Raw genomic sequence first — 19,604 nt, forward strand, 5'->3', positions numbered from 1 at the left:
CCATGGCTTCACCCAGCCGCTGCTCACAGTGAAAAAGCACCAGCTACCTCATGCAGCTACTAGGGCCTACTGGTCTCTGCCTCCTGCAGGGATACAGGCCCGTGCTGCCTTGTGCAGCCATGAAGTCCCTTCAGCTCTGCTTTGGCTCCGTGCACTGATCCATGCACTGTGATACCCCTGCCGCTAGCAGGTTCAGGAACTCAGGCTGCCTCATGCAGTCCTGGAGTCCCATCAGCTCTCCAGCCCTATGCACCAGTCTGTGCGCTGAGGGCCCTGCAGCCACAGCAATCCCTTCAGTTCAGCTGTCCCAGATCCTTTCTAGCCCTGTGCATTGACTCGTGCACTGAGGGCTCCACCTTGTGCAAGGTTGGGGACCTGCACTGCCCTGTGGAGCTGCTGCAACCCCTTCATCTCCACCAGTCCTGCACACTGAGGGCTCCTGCCTCATGCAGCCATGGCATCCCTTCAGCTCACCAAGCCCCATGCACAGCTCTCTCCACCAAAGGGGCTGGGCTCCTTCCTCGTGCAGGGTTGGGGACCTGTGCTGCCTTGTGCAGCCGTTGAGGTCCCGTCTGTCCTCCAGACCCTCTGTGCATCGTCCCATGCACCATTGCTGCCTTCTTCCTGTGGCAGCTGAGATGCAACCACCTGCTGCTTCTCCCTTGCCAGAGGCATCTTCAGGGCACTTCTGGGGCAATTGCTCCGCCCCCCTGGTCAGCTGTACCAGCTCTTCTGCAGCCCTCGTCTTCATTGTCCCTCTTGTAGAAGCAACCCATGTGCTCAGTACACAAGCTTTTATTCCCTCTAGAGGTTTTGCCCCAGATTGGGGATGGACCAGTGAGGAAGCCCAAGGTGTTAGTTCCCTCTCAGATCCTCTCTTTCACCTCACCCCTGGGTTAGGGTGGGGCTGTCTTCCTCCTGCCTTCCCCTGGTTGGTGGGGAAGGAAAAATTGCCTCCAAAAAATTGCCGTTCAGGCTCAAGCTAACAATCTGGGCTGCCAGTGAGCCCACTGGCCAGCCTGCCACAATAATACTGGACACCAACACAATAAGACCTGCTCCAAACTTTTCATAGGTTTAGGACCTCTAGAATTGGATTATGTGAAAATCAATTTGCCTTCCTTTTTATTTAAATTAAAAGAGGTCACAGAAATAATAGCGCTTCCTGTGATTCTGTGCATACTATTTGGACTTGACTGTCAATCTTTAAAATGGAAAGAAACACCTGAAAGTATTCATTAAAATATTTGGTTTAGAAGTTGTATATATTTTTGTTTTTCTTCAGGAACTTTAATAATTATTTACAACTTGAAGCTTATGCTGAATGGAGAGCCAGAGCTAGATATTAAAACACATAGTGCAGACATGCTTATTGCTGGTCTTCCTGACAAGTAAGTGTTAAGTAGCTATGTTATTGGATTAGACGTGTAGACTATATATCTTTAATTGATACTATATACCGCGAAAACATTTTATTGGCCAACTGTTAATTTATTTGGATTTGAAAAAAGAATAGAGCAATTCCTATTCAGAAGCAAGGCCATAGGACAAGCAAAGTGGGGGTGAATGCTGTTGGGAGAACACATGATCTAAAGGCACATATGGTATATTTGGGTAAATAACATGGATGACTTGAGTCTTTGCATAATAAAAAAGGATAGATAATGCAGAAGACAGATTGTATAGTCTCTAAACATGTTCTGTCCTCTGTTCAGGCTTTAAAGAATGGACTTGCTACTTTGCTACACACAGGTGCTTGGCTATGGCATCAAGGGAATGTCAATCAGTCCTAGCAACAAATAATAACAAAAAGTGGTTTCTACTCCTAAAGCAAGAGATACACACTGGAGTTAGAGAATACTTGACTTAGGACAGGCTGTTTCCGAACTATCCGCTGTGTGGAGACCACAAAAGAATATTTACAGCTAATGTCTGCAACGTTAACTAAGTCAACAGTGTCAGCCAGGTGTCAGCTGGTATTTTAAGACAAGGAAGATCAAATGTGATGATTAGTTTTCTTTTTTCTAATATTTCTTGGTCAGTGACAAACATTAAAAGCAATTTTTTGAAAATCCCAGTGATAGTTCATAGTAATTGGGTTATACTACAAATTTGGGAGTCACTGAAAAAGTCTACCTTCTGTAATCTGTGGGCAAATAGTATGCATAACACAGACTGAAAAAAATTGAATAAAAGTATATAATTGATTTCAAAACGCTATTTTTTTGTATTTATGACCAGATTTTCATCTTTTGTTCATTGTTTTGTTGCACACTTTACGTAAAACAAAAATTAATGATGCAGTACTTTTAAAGTTACTTAAAAATTTAGAGACTTGAGAGTTCTTGGGACTAAATCAATTTAGATTAGTCACAATTAAAAATGCATCTCTTATTACATTTCATTTTCAATGCAAGTGAAATAAAAGTTATTTTAGCAGTCAGAACTATTTAATGTGTACATTTGGAAGACAGCAGTAAAAGTAATCCTGAAAATTAGTGTGAGCACATTTTAATTAAAATGAATAATTTAACTTAAAATATTTTTTTTCATAGGAAGTCTTCAGTGTTAGTAGTATAGATGAAGCTTTCATTATAACATATGTAGATAATTAAGAGTAGTATTTGGGTTAAAAAGTCTGCAAACCAGAGAGAGAGAGAGCACCCGAAACAATAAATAAATCCTGATACTGAATTGAAGGGCTCCATTAGAAATTGTCAGAGGGGGAAAGGATCTGGAGGCAAAGGATGGATGCGTAGATCTAAAAAAGGAACAGACACTTTGAAAAGAGAATCATGAGGAAAGTGTAGAAGAGTCAGTGCTTCTGTCTGAGCACAGCAGAAATAGGATTGATAGTGTAAGCCCTGAGCTTTGTAACTGGAAAAATAATGGCTAATTGGTGCACATGCACCAGGGATCTCTAAGTAGAGAAGTAGGGCACCCCTCCTTCAGTTATCCTTTGCTTCATGTGGGAAAAAGAGAGAACCTGACTGCATGCAAAAGTGAGCAGAAAGTCAAAGGATGATGAAGCAGTAGGATTACAGCCCCCGCTGGGGAGTGGAGCAGGATGACAAAAAACACCAATCACACTTAACAGTATGGAGCAAGGAGGGCTGTCCAGACTACTAAAGCATCCTCAAAGCCTTGTTGTAAATATATTTTTTGGCTAGAGTATGGCATTGTCTCAGTTGTTTTAGTATCTTATATGAGTGGTACTTCATTAAATCCTTCCCTAGACCCTGAGCTGTTTCTTGACTTGTGGCCCTGGGCTCCCAACTTTGCACTGCCCTTTGTTAGGAAATGGAGCTTGTCTTCTGGTTGGCTTCCTGCTACATCCTGTATTCCCCAAAGGCGGTTGGTCAAAAGGTTGCTTCTCATCCTACACTATGTGTAGCCTTGGGGCCCATATACCAGTTACTCCTCCAGGGTAAGAATCCTTCCCAAATCACAACAGGAAGAGCTGTGGAGAAACCAGTAAATCACAACAGGAAGAGCTGTGGAAGACAGATTCAGTGGAGTAGCTGTCCTTGAGGAGCCTGCTATGTGGCATTAAATCCTTAGTTTCAGCTAGATTTTCATTCTGCATTGGCAGTAGCATCCCATTATGAACCTCATTTTCAACTGGATACACTTGGCATTGTGTTCACTCTGTCAGCTGAAGCCTAGTGTATTTGAACAAATTGAAGTTGATTGGCAAAGTTTGGATAAACTTCATCTGGAGAAAATCTTCAAAAAGTGTTCTACAGCATGCACCATATTTTAGTTTAATGACTCTGGGTGACAGCATGTTGCCTTAGTTTATTATGCATCTCATTTTCCCCACCTAATAGAGTTCATGCTCTTTGTCCTCAAAATAATGTTTCTTACTTTTTTAAAAATTTTGGGATATAACAGCCTTCCAGAAAAATGGTCACTCAGAGCCTATACAGCTGTATTGTATTTTGACCCAAGGATGAAGATATTCATTCAGGCTAAGAAGGTAGAAACTCGATACTTGCCTTATTGCTTTTACAGACCCAGGTGAGTAGGCTTCTGTTACTATTGTATTCTTAGATCTTTTAATTTTCAAACCAATGCACTTGAAAGCCTAAACATTTTTGTCATGGTGGGAAATTGATTTTGATGTCAGGGTGACTAATAATTTAAGAAAGTTCAAATCACGTTGGCAGGCAGGCCTGCTAAAGGGTAATCGTCTGTGACAAAACACTTGGTATGACTACAACCCAGGTCAAAGAAGGTGCTACATAATATAATCACCTAAAAAGGTTTTTGGCTTTCACTTAGAATATCTTCAAGGTATATAAAAATAAAGTATAAGACTATGGGTCACTTACACCATTCATTTTAAGAGACTCCTAAACTTTTTACTATGGGTTTTGTAAGGAGATGTTCCTAAAGCAAATCTTTTTATGTCCCAGTTAGTGCCCTGAATAAATTGTCACTGAATTTGGGATCCAGTCCAACTGCTTCTAAAGCCAATGGATAGATTTCTGCAAGGTGTACAAACTGAAGCATTCAGTTACTTATTAGCAAAGTTGTTAATACATGTCTGTGGACCAGAAAAGCTTATTTTAGAATTGGTAGGGCTTTATGATTGGTCACCTGTGGTATAGTGTTCAAGCAGTGTTGTAGCCATGGTGGTTCAGGAATAGGTGAGAATCAGGATTTCTCTGGTCATACTTTTTATTGGACAAACTATATAGTGGGAAGAGAAGTTAGACAAGCTTTGGTGCACAGAATATCCTTCATTTGAGCTAGACCTGAGGAAAGGCATGTGTGTCCAAAAGCTAGTATAATAAATTTCTCCCCACTCTATTGTTGATCCAGTAAAAGATATATTATCAAACAAAGAACCTTGTCTGCCTGTTACCAAATAAATACACTTCTTATGTCATCTTGGAGATAGATAACAAAAACCAACCAAACAAACAAAAACCTTACTGAAGCATACTAGATTTTATAAACTGCAACCTGGATATTAAGGTTTTGATAAAACTTGCTGTATTTTTAACATCTAAAATGAAATGTTATTTAACACTGACTTACGGTTTCCAAGCAGTAGTAGGACTAGCATACACCAGTTTGCTTGGCATCCCAAGCACTTCTTGAGCATTTTTGCATGCTAATGCTGTTTGAGCTCACTTTGCATTTAACCCAGTGATTCTGGTAGGAAGACACAGGGGTGGGACTTACTTCAATGTCATATCAGTCAAGTTATTGGGTATATGTGATTTCCAGTCCTCCTAAGCTATCTGTACTGCTGAAACACATATATTGCCACATCTTAATGGAAACAGAAGATTTCTACTGCATTGGCCTGTGAGCCTTTTGTCTGTCCCCATTTGTTTATTTGGCTCTTTAATTTCAGCATGTATAAACTTGAGAACAAGTTTTCTTGTCTTGATCCTTCATGACAGTTTATGTTTCTAAACTAAGGATGGATTTTTACTGATGTGATCAGCACTGGTCTCACTATGCTCCCACTGAAATCTGGGATGGTCTCCAAATGAAGCATTTTTTGACTATCATAAAGTGCTTTTGAACATCCTACCCTACATGACAATTGCCAGAATGTAATCCATTTGTTCACCAGTAGGTTGATCACCTCAGGAAAAAGTGTGCGCTCTCTTTAAAATATGTGCCTCTGCCTTTCATAAATGATTTATTTCTATTCTCTTACTAGAGCATCATTTTTAGAACACCTTTTTATTGCATACCGTGGAAATTCATATAAGTAACTACAAAGAAGATGCAATATGGGAGAGCACTGCAGGAGTGCTCAATCCAAGAGTGGTTCAGTTCACCCCCTAATACAGAAATTAGCATTACAAATCCCACCATTAGACCAGCTGGCTTTGATCCCCCTAGACATCTTTGCTCTTTTGTAAATGAAATTAGGACAGAATGCGGTAGACATGGATTTCTGTTGGATCGATGGGCCTGGACTAGCTCACCGAACTACAACTGTGGCACCCCTTTTCAGACTTTGAATCACTGGATGTCGTCTTTGTGCATTTAATGGAACTCTGTTGGTTCTGTACAATACAAACCTGAAGCAATCAGCTATCTGCAAAATTTGGACATAAAATTTTGAATAAAATTGTGAATATGTTTCTCTTTTCCTTGTGATCACTGTATCATTATATACTAAATAAAGTGCAGGGGTCAAATCATTGAATCTGGCATTTCAGTTCATGCTTCTCAGACTGTAGGTTTGAGCTTTTATTCACTGAAGTTAGTCTAACTCTCCAATACTCCATCTCTCTCTAATAGCATGTGTTTTACCTATAGTTATGCTTTACAACCCTGTTGAGCCTACTATAGGGCTTTCCTTCAACAATTAACCTTTCCAAGATGTCCCTATTATAGCACTTGGATTAAAGGTAATGATTTCCTTTCCAGAATAACTAGCATTTAACTGTTCTTTCTAATTGTGCTCTTCGTTATTAATCTGTTGAGCTTGCAGCCAAGGGGAAGGGATGGATCCCTCACTGTAGAGTGTGAAAATCTATGCTTAAAAATAGTTCAGTCACCCAACAGAGCATTAGGATGAAATAAATTAAATCTCCAAGTACTTGGGAACTTGTAAAATTTTCAGCTGAGTTGAATGCTACTTATGTTGATGACTTGCTGAGCAGTTTGTGGAAAGATTTGAATGGGGCACAGTTGGAAAAGGCAGATTTCAGAGGGTAAGGTGCATCTTCTAAAAAGTCAGAAAATTGAGTCAGAGAAAGATACAATAGGGATTAGACCTTGAATGACTTGGGATGAGCATAGAGTAAATTATTAAGAGGGAATAGTGGGAAACAAGCTGATGTGAAACACATTGAGGTTGTTTACTCCATATTGTAAACTGTTGCTGTAGGTTGTTTTGGTGCCACCTATGAGGCAGTTGTCTATTAATGGTTGTATGAAGGATTTATTTTGGGAAATTTATCAGTCTATATTGGATTCTGCTGTGGATTGAAAGTTATTCTAGAATAAGACCACTAACCTGCAAGCTTTTAGCAGCGGATGCCATTATTTGCCTAATCAAACCCTTATTTCTATAAATGTACCCCCACCCCCAGTCAACCATATTTTACAGTATTCAGAAAGGAGGTACTCTGAATAGGGGGTGTTGGAATATCTCAATATGTACCATTTTGACTGAAGGTTTCTACAACTGAAATGGTCATGCTCTTGGAACTGTGCTGAAGTCTTTTCATCTGTAAAATAAATATTAAAATCAGTTTTGGAGATCCCCAAATATTGTTCCTTCTGGAGCTAGGTACTGTGAATATACCCATTGTTGTAGAAATGTGTGCTGTCAGTGGAAATATCTACTTTTTCTCAATCACTTTCAGTTTCTGAATGTTTTTTATCTTTATATGTATTATGCTTATTCAATTTCCATAGCCTTCTTTATCTGAGCACTTTTGAATATTGAGCCCATTATCTTGTTTCTCAGTTATTTTTAATGGACTCTTCTGTGACTTTGTTCTATTTTAAGTACAAACTGTCAGTTTCCTTTGTTAACACATTGTATCTGCTCTTGCTGGTTTTTTTGTGGTGAAATCAGAATCCTTTCAGTCCTTATAATGTGCTGTCACATTGTAACATTTTATGACAAATTGAGAAGTTGATGTTATAAGGAATCCTGGCAGATTTATTCTATTCTAATAGCTCCATTTTTCAGCCACAAAGCTCAAAAAATGGAGTCCCGATGGTCTGTAACTAGTGTCTCTCTGCAAATCATTTTTAAAGAGCTGAATTGGAAGACAAAGGAAAGGGGTTTGAATAATTCTAGCCAGTCCTGAATCTAACATCTTGGATGTTGGCACCAGACTAGGGTTGCCATACATCCGGGTTTCCCGAGACATATCCTCTTTCTGAGCCTTCTAATCTCTGTCTTGGCAGGTTTTTTAAAATCTGACCAAATGTCTGGGATTTTGCTTTGCTCCACTGGTGGCATTTGGTCAGGACAGGAGGGGTGGGGGCTAGGGCTGTGACATGGCAGGTGGGGAAAGGGGCATGGGGAACAGTGGGGAACTCTGTGGCAAGCTGGCAGCAAAGGGCGGGGTGGGGGGGAAGGAAGGAGGAGAGGAGCCTTGGCCAGGCTGCCTGGCAGGGTGCTGGAGCCCTATCCTAGGGCTCAGGGGATGCCACAAGCTTCCCCTCCTTTTCCCTCCAGCCCATGCTGGGGCTGGACACACTCCGCCACTGCCTGCATAAATTGGAGCCACCGCACTCTGGCCCAGTCATAACCTTGGGGGAAGGGAACTGCAGTTTGGGAGTGAGAAGCACTGTCACAGCTGAGGTCAGTGGGTCAGGAGTGAGGGGCAGCAGCAAGGCTGCTGTGGCTGTGGCTTGGTAGTGAGGGGCAACAGAATGGGCAGGGGTGGGGCACTGGTATGTCACTGCCCTTCCCCCCGCCCACCCCCGCATGACATATGTCTTTTTTTTTGGACCTGGAAACATAGCAACCCTACCCCAGACACATTTTCAATAGCTCAGAATAAATGTGGGGGGTGGAGTGACCAGACAGATTGGCTGGCATGAAATGGTGCAAACTGAGCCTTTAATGTAAACAGGAAGCATTGCAGTATTTGTTTCACTCCTCTGCTGTAAATCAGTTGTGGCCCCAAGCCAATTGCCTACTTAGAACAGAATAAAACATTAAGTCTTTAAGTGCTGTGGGTGGAAAACACTAAGGCAGAGGTCACCTGGCAGGATGGGCCTACAGTTCTCCTAAGGAAGGTTACAGGTTCTCATGATATATTTGCCATTGGCCTCCATTCCCCAAAATTGGGCATGAAGGGTGTTGCTTCTCTTCTGACTGGCTCCTTGGGCAGAAGCTGTTGCACCATTTCTGCTAGCACAGTCCATTTCTCTCTATGACTTTTTGTCTGCTTCCCAACAATCTGACAGGACAGAGAAGTTGTTTTCTGTGCCCTCACAGAGGGCAGGTTAAAAGGCAAAAAAAAAAAAAAAGACCACATCACAAACAGCTTTTATTGACTGCTTGAAACCTCTCCTGTGGTATGAAAGAGCCAATATTAATATTTATATTGAGATTTTCCTACTTTGGTGGTCTGAACAAAATATTGCTCTTAGCTCATTGTAGCAAGTTACAAAGTTCCCAAAATGGAATGCTTGCTCAGGATGGCTGCATCTTTGTCTAGTCTCTGTGAATGCTTCCTGAAGCCAACCCAAGCATAGTTTCTAGAGCTGGGATGCAGGGGAAACCCTAGCTTGTTCTTACTCTGATACTTTGACCTTTCAGTTCCTGACTTCCTAAATGTCTGTGGCCCTGACTCAAGGAGTTAAGTTCCAGTTCAGCTCCTGAGAGAGGGGCTTTATCTTTTGTTTGGGGGAAATATGTGCAACCTGAAGTTCCAAGCAGCAAAGCAAATAGTCTGTCTTTATAAAGATGTTCATTAGGGCAAAAGCCACAGAACAAGAAGACACCATCCCTTCCAAAGGATTAAGCAATCCCACTGTCCTAAGTCCAGCTGGCATAGCCCTGTGCATCCCATAGTTCAGTTATTCTCTCTTCTTCTCTGCCTGGCTCCCAAGCTCCAAAGGCTTCACCTGGTCTCCTTTTCAGGGGGCTCCCCTGGTTTCAGTTGCCACCTTGTTCATCCATTTCATGGGCAACTGGTGCTGCCTTAGTAGGGGGGAGACATGCCCCCCTGCGACCAGTCCCACCAGCCGGGGGGGGGGGTGCCCCTATGGCTGATTCCTGCTGACCAGCGAGGGGGTTCTTCCCACAGCTGATGCTACCTGGGGGTACCCCTGCAGCTAATTCCATGGTGGCCGATTGCTGCACTGCTTCTGGGAGTGGCTGTGGCCACTTCTGGGAGCAGCTGCAGAGATCGGCTGGCACTTGCAGGCGGGGAACAGGCGCTTTTGCCTGCCCCCCCTGCCCATCACCTAAGCTGCGAGTGTGGCTGGTCAGGGGGTGCACCAGCAAGCACTCTTAGGGGATACATGTGCACCCCCTATGTATCACCATTGATCCATTTTAGTGCTTTATCTTAGTCTCTCTCTCTGAGGCCTCCAGGGTGTCTCCTTCAAATGATGAGTACCAAGTCCATCTGAAGCATCAACATGACTGTTCAAGTCCTGTTGATGCTGAGGATCCCTCTAGTCTTGTCCTGCATTTAGGTAGATCATTTACAATGATCCTATTATACAGTCCACAGGACCCTATTAACCCTTCTTTCCATATGTTGCTTTATTGGTAAACTGTTACACACCTTATAACAACATGACTACATTTCAAACAAATAATACAGTAAAAGCCATAGCCCCTCTCATGAGCCTTGATAAAGTATTTCCAAGCTGTAAATAACTCTTTAACTCCACAGTCCTGACGAGCAGGAAGTATTCACTTGATCCGCCATTCACTTTAAAGTTCTAGGAGTAACTAAAATGTACGACTGTGACCTGTTTTTTGGACTGAAGAGGTGCATGCCTATGAGTAGCAGCTAGGAAATAGTACTTTATTGTTCATGTCTACTCTGATAGCATTATTAAGACATTGTTCTTGTACTCCTGGCTGCATATTTAATTTCCTATAAAAAAGTGCTCGGCTTTATCCCCAAAATATTCTTTAAGCTTTTAGTGAAATTTAGTTAACCAACATTTTTTCCCTTTGTTGTGTGCACAATGCTGCAAAAGTTTATAAAGTGCCAGTTTTATATAAGACTTTGAAAAGATGAAACACTTGTTCCATCACCAAAACCACCACAACTGCAGCATCCAAAATTGAAGTTTGTACAGACAAAATCAGCTCACAGGCCAGCTGACAGCCTTTGTTAGTCATCCTACCAGTATCTGCATTCATTTCATAACCTCTTTGGGTTGTTCCACAACATGTCTCTTTAGGTACAGCTAGTATGGCTGCCACCTAGTATTTATGTAGGTTGGTACATTTGACAGTAGTTCTGAAGGTTCTTGTGTAGGAGTCTCTTCTTACTTTCATTTATTTATTTAGTGTGAAAGAAATTTGACATGACAAATACATTTGAGTAATTTCTATCTTCCTTTTCCTAACATCCCTCACACATTTTCATTAAGAAATGTGTTATGGGGACTTAATTGCACCCCCTGCGATTCTTCCTCCAAAGCTCAGTAGGTGGAGCCACAACATCTGTCTAAAACTTTTACGTTATTCAAGAGCTAATGTTCTTAACTTTCTTATCCATACAAAGGATTCTAGCACTTTTGCATTTTCAGTGCAATGTGTTGCCAAAGGAGTCTCAAGTTCTTTGTTCAGAAACAGAAAAAAACCCTAACACAATAACTTTAAAAGTGTAGGTGTACCACTTGGATGTTTGCCCTCAGGTACATGCTAGATCATAAATCATATATTAACCTCAAATTTGGGATTCAGAAGAGATGTTCAAATGAAATAGAGTTATTTTTACTTGTTTTAATTGTATGGCTAAATTTGTATCATGCTGTTTCATCCAGATTCTTCAGGATAATGAGGAATTCAGAAAACCTACCCACTACTTGTTTTTGTAGCTCAGAATTCTAACAAATCCAGTGACAATTGCTGTTTTTCAAGTTCATAGATGGCTTTCACATCACACCATCAATTTATTCTTTTTAAATAACAGAGTATTAATACATAAATACACATCTCTGGTCATTTTCTCAGATCCTCAGAAAAATTCATTAGTAATTAAAAAGAACATAATAATGAGATTCTCTCATCAAGTGTTTGCAGCATCACTTGAGCATTGTCCCATCATTTTAAATCATTCCTTAATGTCAATGCTTTCCCATTTCAGTATCATCTCAAAAAAAACAGAAAGAAAAACCTCCCATAAAAGTAATAATAGTCTATCAAAATTAATATTAAAAATGACAGACTTGCTATTTTTTTTTCTTAAATGCAGGACAGTTCTGGCTCCACTTCTTGTCCTATGTTATCTAACTGACACCTGTCCTCCCTTGAGCAGTTCGACTGAAATCAAAAGGATTGCAAGGCACTTAAACATTAAGGCTAGGTACAGACATTCAAAAAGCCTGAGGCAGAATTGACCTTAGTTATGCAGTTTTCTGTAAATGGCATAGTTTAGAATGGTAGTGAAAGAACGCATATCAGTATGAGAGGACACATATTCACCTTTTGAGGAAGGGGGTGCGAATCTTAAACTACGTTCCACCATTTTTAAACAGTTTATGTGTCCTAAACTTCTGTTCTGTTACAGGTATAAACCTGTTTGTGATCACTTATACTGGTACAAGTGCAATGCCTATATCTGTCCTAAGAGATTTGTCTGAAACTTTACATTTTTTAATTTGTTTGTCAGTTTTAGTTATAGCCCTTTCTTTGGCAAATTAAAGAACTATTAAAATCCTTTCACTGAGTTTAAGGTGAAGCATTCAAGAAGGGTGAGGTGCATTTAGAGTAACAGACTTTATTATTCTGCTGTTATAAAATCTCTCCTGTTTTTTTTCACATGTGGAATACTTATTCCCTGAAATGATATGTTTCCTTTTGTAGAAAATATTAACCCAATAATGTCAAATCCAACTGCTCTTAATCCATTGGGTAGTTTAATTAATTTGAATTGATCTATTTGTATGGGCAACTGGGCAACCAATATTTCTGGTATAGTTATGTTAATATGTATAAACACATTCAATTTAGGTAGCCTGGAGGCTGACTTTATAAAGTCCTTTCTTCAGTGCTGTCAATGGCAAGAGAGCAGCATCAGCCTTTCCTTTAAACATATTTCAAAGGTGAAAAGAAGTTAGGTTCTACATGGCTTTTGTGGCAATCCTTCAACAATTTGTGAAGTATGTATTAACATATAGGGAGTGACTACTTATTAGAGTCAAGGTAATACTAATCTTAGAAAAGGTAAATGAATCAAAGTGATAGTAGCATATTACATAGTTTGTGTATTGGAATATTTATTCTTGCTGTGGCCACCTGCACATATTTTTAAAAAGCATTCTTTGAAAATTCAGCTGATGCTGATGGTGCTGTTGTTTCTTAATAGGATGTATCCATACTTGACATCCTCCTTTAAAGCTATTGCACAGAATGAAATAGAAAAGGCAAAAAAAGACCTGAAGATTGGTATGTAATATACTAAGTTCTCCTATTTACTGTGCCATTATTTATTACATTGCCTTTCACTTACAGACTTCTCATTTAGCTAGGCTAATATTCAGTTTTATTTGTAAATAAAAAGCAGTAACACCTTTGTAGCACTTCAAACTTTTGAAAAGCTTACAAACCTTAGCTAAGCTCTCAGAACACCCCCGCCACTGCTGTTATATTCTGTACCAAAGGGGTGGGAATATGAATTGCCTTAGCGAATTGACTACACAGCTTTAATTAAAAAAGATAAAGATGCTGAAGAAGCATCTTGCCTGTGGGCGTGGAAGATAGCTCTTGGAATAGATAATTAGGAGGCAAGCAAGGAGAGGGTAATGCAGGGCCAACTGTCAGGGTCTAAAATTAGCGTTGGTTGACATGCATCTTTTCTTCTTTATGTGTGGAGACCACCAGAAGATACATGCACAAGTGTAGATCCTAGTCTTACCATTTGGTCCTTCTGAAGGGGCTCTCAGCTTTTATGAACGCACACCCAAGAATGGTCAGAGGAGCCTGTAAAAGGGGATTTTCCTTCCATAAACAATTTTGAAAAAAATTCTTTCCAAAACTTGTAAAAATTAATCTATTTTGGAAGGACCAACAAAGAGAAGCATTTTTTTGGCCTGTTCCCTGGGCTGCTTGCATATTTTGAGCTGAGAGACAGCTACTGAGGTAGCTGCAGAGTGTGGAAGCCCAGGTTTCTTGACAGCTGGCAGGAAACCAGATGGGCTGGCCCTAGCCTTCTTTCCTGCCTCGTTTTCTTCATCTGATTTCAGTAGTTCAGATCATTGAATCATCATGTTCCAATTGGACAGTGGTTGTATAGGAAAATGAATGAATGAAAATGCAGCCCAACACTAAAGTCCAATAAGGGTGCTTTAAACATTTTGGTTATTGCCAGTTTATGAAGTATAACTAAAATTTGGAGCTCCATGTACATTTATAGAATTTCCCCTGCTTAGAAGATGATTGACATGTCCTAAGACCTACATCCCAAATCTTCTATAGACTTAGCACTAGTTTACTATATTAGTCCCCAAGTAAATTACAAGGAACACTGCTTCCTTATGGCATTCTGGAGTCATTGAATAAGTGCTTTTTTGATCTCCTGGATTTCAGTAGACAGATAATTCTCAGTTCCTCACAACTGCAGAATGTGCAACCTTTCACCTTAGATCAGTGGTTCTCAACCTTTGTGAACACCGCTTAGAAAATGCCAGCTCTTAGTCTTCACTTATTTTTTGGCTACTGAAGAACAGAGCAGTTCTTCTATTGCAGAGAACTCAGAAAGATTGCAACATGTTTTAACACTGTCGTTAAATACATACTGCATTGACTTTGTATTAGAAATATCTGGATTTGTCTTGTGAATCATGTTTGCCCTATCTCAAGGCATCCCAGGGTGCTGAAGCACCCTTGTTAAGGATCTTTGCTTTTGATGGTTACAACTTATTATGTAATTCACTGAATACTGAATAAAGTTGTTTTTTTCTTTCTTTTGAAGTAAATATCTATAACATCTCTGAGCCTTACTTTAAGCATTTTTTTGCATATGCTTTCTAGCTGAACAAGCTGTAAAAGAAGCCAAGTGTCAATTAAAACATCTGGAAGAATCCTTTTTGCTTGAAGACAATGAGGTACTGTAGCAAAGACAGCGTTTGTGTAATGGTTTCAGAAATGTTGCTTTTTATAGCTGGTGCTCCATAGCAACCTGCATTTTGTTGGACTGCAGGTATTGGTGTGGAAAATCAACCAGGGTGGCTTCCTTTTAATGTCATTGTTCAAAAATATAGGCTAGGAACACCCTTAATGAAAGCCCTCTGAAATGTAGCCTAGTAATAATATTAAGCAGCAAAAGAAATCAACGGTACTATTTTTCTGTTAAATACGTATTTACTGATAATGAGGAATTTTAAATGGATATAATGCCTAGTTGTATTAGTATCAACTTAAGTTCCTCCTCCAAAAAAATGTTTTAAGATACTCCCCATTAACTTCAAAAGCAATAATAATGCCTTATATTTGTACACACAATACTCGTTAAAAAATGTAAAAATATTCCTTTAATTGGTCCTCCAGTCTTATGCCCCCACAATGACATTTTATGATTTGCCTCTGAGTTGCTCAAGCCAAGTCTTGCACCCATTGGAAGGCTTGCAATCACTGGAAGGCAATATTTGACTTTTCAAAAACAAGTGAAGTTTATACTTAGGGCATTACATGAATGAAAAGTAACCTTTTCCTCCTCTTTCCCCTCTGAATGGAAAAGCCTGCTCATCTTGCATTACAGGATGCTCTAGAAAATGCAGAAAGAATGCATGAGAAGCTTGAAGTGAAACAAAGGCAAGATATGAACATATTTAAGCAGAATTTTAGGATAAGTGTTTTAACTCTGTTGTGAATCCAGGCATGATCTATAGGCTGATTCTTGTATGATGTTTTCTTAAGTTGTATCTACTCTTTCTTTTTTCATAGTGCTTCTAAATTATTGTAAGTGTTTCAATATTTTATTCTTTTCTGAATTTTTTTTAACCAATCCTGTGGAGGATCGTTTTCTTGGCATTTAAATTTGATTAAATCTTGCAGAAGAGAATTTTCTTCTTTAATTTGTCTAAATGCTTGTTATATTTTTCATGCTATCCAACAGATGAAATGAGTATTACCTAATACTTAATAGTTTCTCTGAAAGTAACAATTTTAGGTATTGAAATCCGTGACAGAGTGAGGCTACTTGGGTAACGATATACACTGTCTGGCTTATGTGAAGCCCTGCTTCAAGGGAGGCATCCCTATGCTTCTTGAAATTTGTAATTACATGGCTGTATATGGGCTTCTTGTAGAAATGTAGAAAGATTGTCTTCTGATCATGATGAGCACTGTAGTATACAAGTAGTGGTGAGCAGTTAATGATCACGTAGTAGTTCTCAGAGTAGTGTTCAAAATTTCCACTCCCAATGCTGTTTCCAAAAATATGCTTTATGTTAGTTTATTCTCCTTGGTCATACTGAGGGTCACTAAGCTCCCTCTAGAAAGTTCTGCAACCAAATGGTATTTCTCCAGTATCTGGAGAAAGGAAACGTGAAGAATATAGACACAAACAATTGGCATCCTTTCATCTGCAAGAGGCGGTGGATATTGCAGCCTGCAAATATGTAAATAAAATTACACGAGGAAGAAATTGCCCTTTTTATTTGCTTGTGGTGTGAAAAGCTGTTGACGATGATTGCAGTAAGGTAATTAAAAAAATATTTAGGAAACAAAATCAGGTACCAAGTTAACTTGGTAAATGCTTTTCAAATGTAGTGAAAAATATACTAAGCTGTTTTTATTGATTATCATTAATGTCTTCATAGCAATGGCTCTAGTCTTAATTTGGAGCTGAGTAAGCAGTGCTTTCTTTGCAGTGTATTAGATCAGCATGTCTCAGCTGCAGGTGATTAAAAGGCTTGTTTAATTCTAAACAGGAAATCTCCCCTCCTCCCCCCACCCCCTAGCAACTAGGTGGTGAATGTCGAGGAAGCATTAAAGGCAGATTACATTCACCCTCAGCAGTATTCTGACTTCACTTCAACATCTAAGGGTCATGCCAACCTGTAAATATTTAAATGTTTTTGTGATTGATTGCCACTTTTTATCATTTATAATTCTTGATAAATTAAACTGTTGAATCTGTAGGTACTAATCTGGTCGCAGTAGCTGTTACTTTGCATTTGGCAAACACTTAAAAACAAACAAGGCAAAACCTATAAAAGTAACTGCCTGCTCATTTTCCTGTCTTAGAGAACTGAGAAAGCCAAAGAAGCTCTGTTTAATATTTGGCATAAACATAAGGAACAGGAGTCAAGATGGAATGCTTATCTATAGCAACAGTCGGTTGATCAAAATGTATGAAAAGTTGGGACCTCAACTAAAACCAGACTCTTGGTATGTTTGCATTTTATATTTTTTAAGGAGCCAGCTTTAAAACTACATACTTGAAATAAAGTTTTAGATATTCTGAATGTCAAAATAAGTTTTGAAACCCAGATCTCATACCCAGAGTGATTATTTCCTTTCAAAGAATGTCCAGGATGGGGATTATTAGTATTCTGAAGATTTAAATGCCTTTATTAAGGGAGGAATAAATTGTTCTCTATGTGGGTCTGCAGTTCTCAAAATAATCTTTATAGCAACTCACTCTTTTTTACTCTGTTATTGCAACTCAGAGTTTCTGACCACTTCTCTGAGTGTTTACTGGTACATAAGCACTCCTCTTTTTATACTCTGCCATCCCATTTCTTTCCCTTGTCATCTGTCTTTGCATTTTAAGATCTAGTACTTCTGAGAGATATATCCTGCACTCATTTGAATGGAAGTAATATAATGATCATTCTGTCTGTGACTGTAGTCAGGCAAGATTCTACACCCACAGTTTTCCATTAATAATATCTTCCCACTTCCAAAGTGTTTAATGGGTAACTGCAATGAAAATTGTTATCTTATTCATCGTATTTAAAATACTTCAATTTTTGTTCCTTTAGTTTCGGTGCTGGTGCAGTAGGGATGGTCAACGTGCCCTTGGAAGCCATGGAGCCCACACACAATAAGCAGGCTTTTGTTAACACTAAAGAATATAACCGCTTGCTTAGAGCCATGAGGCACTGTCTGCTCCAGTACTGGAAGGACACAGGAATAAGTAAGTCTTTATGGGTTAATTCTTGTGTACGTTTGTGTACATACATGAATGCACACATGGATATATACGTGTGTGTGTGTGTATGTGTGTGTGTAAATATAAAATATGCAATTGTCACAGTTAGTTCACCAAATACACCAACTAAGTTGGAAGTGGGGCAAACTATAAGTTTTATAATGAAGGTTACCCCAGGGAACAGATATGGGCTAAGAACTGTTGCAGTGGCAATCCTAAAAACAATTTTTACATAGAGGGGGAAAAGGTAAACAAGTTATTCTGATGCATTTGACTCTGCCTCTGGGAGTATACCTAGAAGCAAAGGTTGTCAAATGTTTTGACATCTCTTGAGAGGAAGGGCTATAAAAATGCATGTTAGCTATTCAGAAGCTAAACCTGGGATCTGGTGGAAGTTACACATTGGTCAGCCAGTTCATTTTGTGGAAAGCAGTATCTGCCTTAACAAACAGCAGAGCTGTCATGACATAGTGAAAACTCAAATGGGTATCTAATTGCAGAAGGTGCAAGGGCTGTAAGAATTCTATGAAGTAGCTGGCATTTGCTTCTTCCCAACACTCAGCAGAGGAAGGCAAAGGAAATCAACTTCAAGGTTTATTACTAGTGAAATCAAACAAGCAATTTCTGTTCACTTATTCAAGAAAGAGGAAGAGAAGGCAAATATTACGTTTGTGCAGTTTTAAACAACCTGCTTCCACATATATATGCAAATTCCTTGTGACTCTTGGTGTGCCCAAGTTCAAGCATTGTTGTTTTAAGCAACTTTGTAATCTGCTTTTTTGCATAATTCATTAATGCTTTTGTGCATTACAAAGCATATGCATTGTGAATAAACACTGATCTCCTGCATAATATCTCAGTTTAGAAAGTAATGAAAAAAATTATTTGATAACTTTCTTATAAATAAAAGATTGGGTTTCATAGTTTGTTTTAATATCCACAGAAGTTCTTGGAATAATTATGCTATGGTTTAAATGTAGCGCTGGCCTGAAAATAAATCTAGCCATGAACCTGTCACTTCAAAAAGGGCATTTTCTTCTACTGAAGAAATGTTTCACAACTCAAGATGTCTTGCTTCAGATGGCCACACTCTTTTCCAACCCCAAATCTCCTTCACCCTCTGTTACCATTTATAGGACTTTCAACTATCACATAACCATCCATGATTTTCATGATCAGACAGTGCCTTGCCTCAGGGCACCACCTTTCTAACTGTGTGCTGTTTTACTAGAAACATTTAAAAGTAGTATCGGACAGATCAGGTGATGTGGGCCACTTGTATGTTCTGAAAAAGCAGATATCCTTTACCTTTTGCTAAAATGTTACAGGGATGCTTCTATAGTGTTGGAGATATTATGTACACATAGGTTAGAGAGAGAATGCCCCTGTCAAAAGGTTCAGATTCTGCCCTTCACTGAAAATATGAATGTGGTCTCAGATGCCCACTTTCCTGGGTCCTTTGGGACAAGTGTAGCCTCATTCTATCCCCCTCCTTTTCATACATGTTTCAACTGCTGGTATCACCCTGCCTTGAAGAAGAAAAATAATTCATTTGCACAGAGGTAGCCAATATCCAATGGTAAAAAAGGACTAAAGTGCTCATAAAATCAAAAAACGAATAGTTGCTTCATTCCTCACTTATTGTTTTGAAGGTGGTTAGGAGCAAGTTGAAGTAAGCCATTTGGGTCCTGCATGGCCGAGATCAAGTTGTTGTCCTGTAGGGCACAGTCCCCCAGTTTCTTAATAAGAATGGGGTGAGAGACAGTGCCGAAGGCCTTCTGAAAGTCCAGAAAGACTATGTCCACTGCT

At 39.5% G+C, this 19,604-nt stretch overlaps 1 protein-coding gene across 1 annotated transcript in view; it reads left to right on the plus strand.

Moving 5' to 3' along the window:
* MORC1 (MORC family CW-type zinc finger 1) overlaps window positions 1-19,604 on the plus strand; it is a 94,365-nt gene that overhangs the window by 17,002 nt on the left and 57,759 nt on the right. The window contains exons 8-18 of the mRNA XM_019557094.1: window positions 1,286-1,391; window positions 3,895-4,020; window positions 13,005-13,084; window positions 14,669-14,742; window positions 15,375-15,502; window positions 15,946-16,007; window positions 16,125-16,257; window positions 16,886-17,026; window positions 17,119-17,129; window positions 17,625-17,784; window positions 18,373-18,376. Coding sequence (XP_019412639.1) covers window positions 1,286-1,391; window positions 3,895-4,020; window positions 13,005-13,084; window positions 14,669-14,742; window positions 15,375-15,502; window positions 15,946-16,007; window positions 16,125-16,257; window positions 16,886-17,026; window positions 17,119-17,129; window positions 17,625-17,784; window positions 18,373-18,376 — 1,025 coding nt within the window. The remainder of the gene's footprint in view (window positions 1-1,285; window positions 1,392-3,894; window positions 4,021-13,004; window positions 13,085-14,668; window positions 14,743-15,374; window positions 15,503-15,945; window positions 16,008-16,124; window positions 16,258-16,885; window positions 17,027-17,118; window positions 17,130-17,624; window positions 17,785-18,372; window positions 18,377-19,604) is intronic.

Source organism: Crocodylus porosus, unplaced genomic scaffold, assembly GCF_001723895.1.
Source record: "Crocodylus porosus isolate Cpor-Errol unplaced genomic scaffold, CroPor_comp1, whole genome shotgun sequence".
NCBI classification, from domain to species: Eukaryota; Metazoa; Chordata; order Crocodylia; family Crocodylidae; genus Crocodylus; species Crocodylus porosus.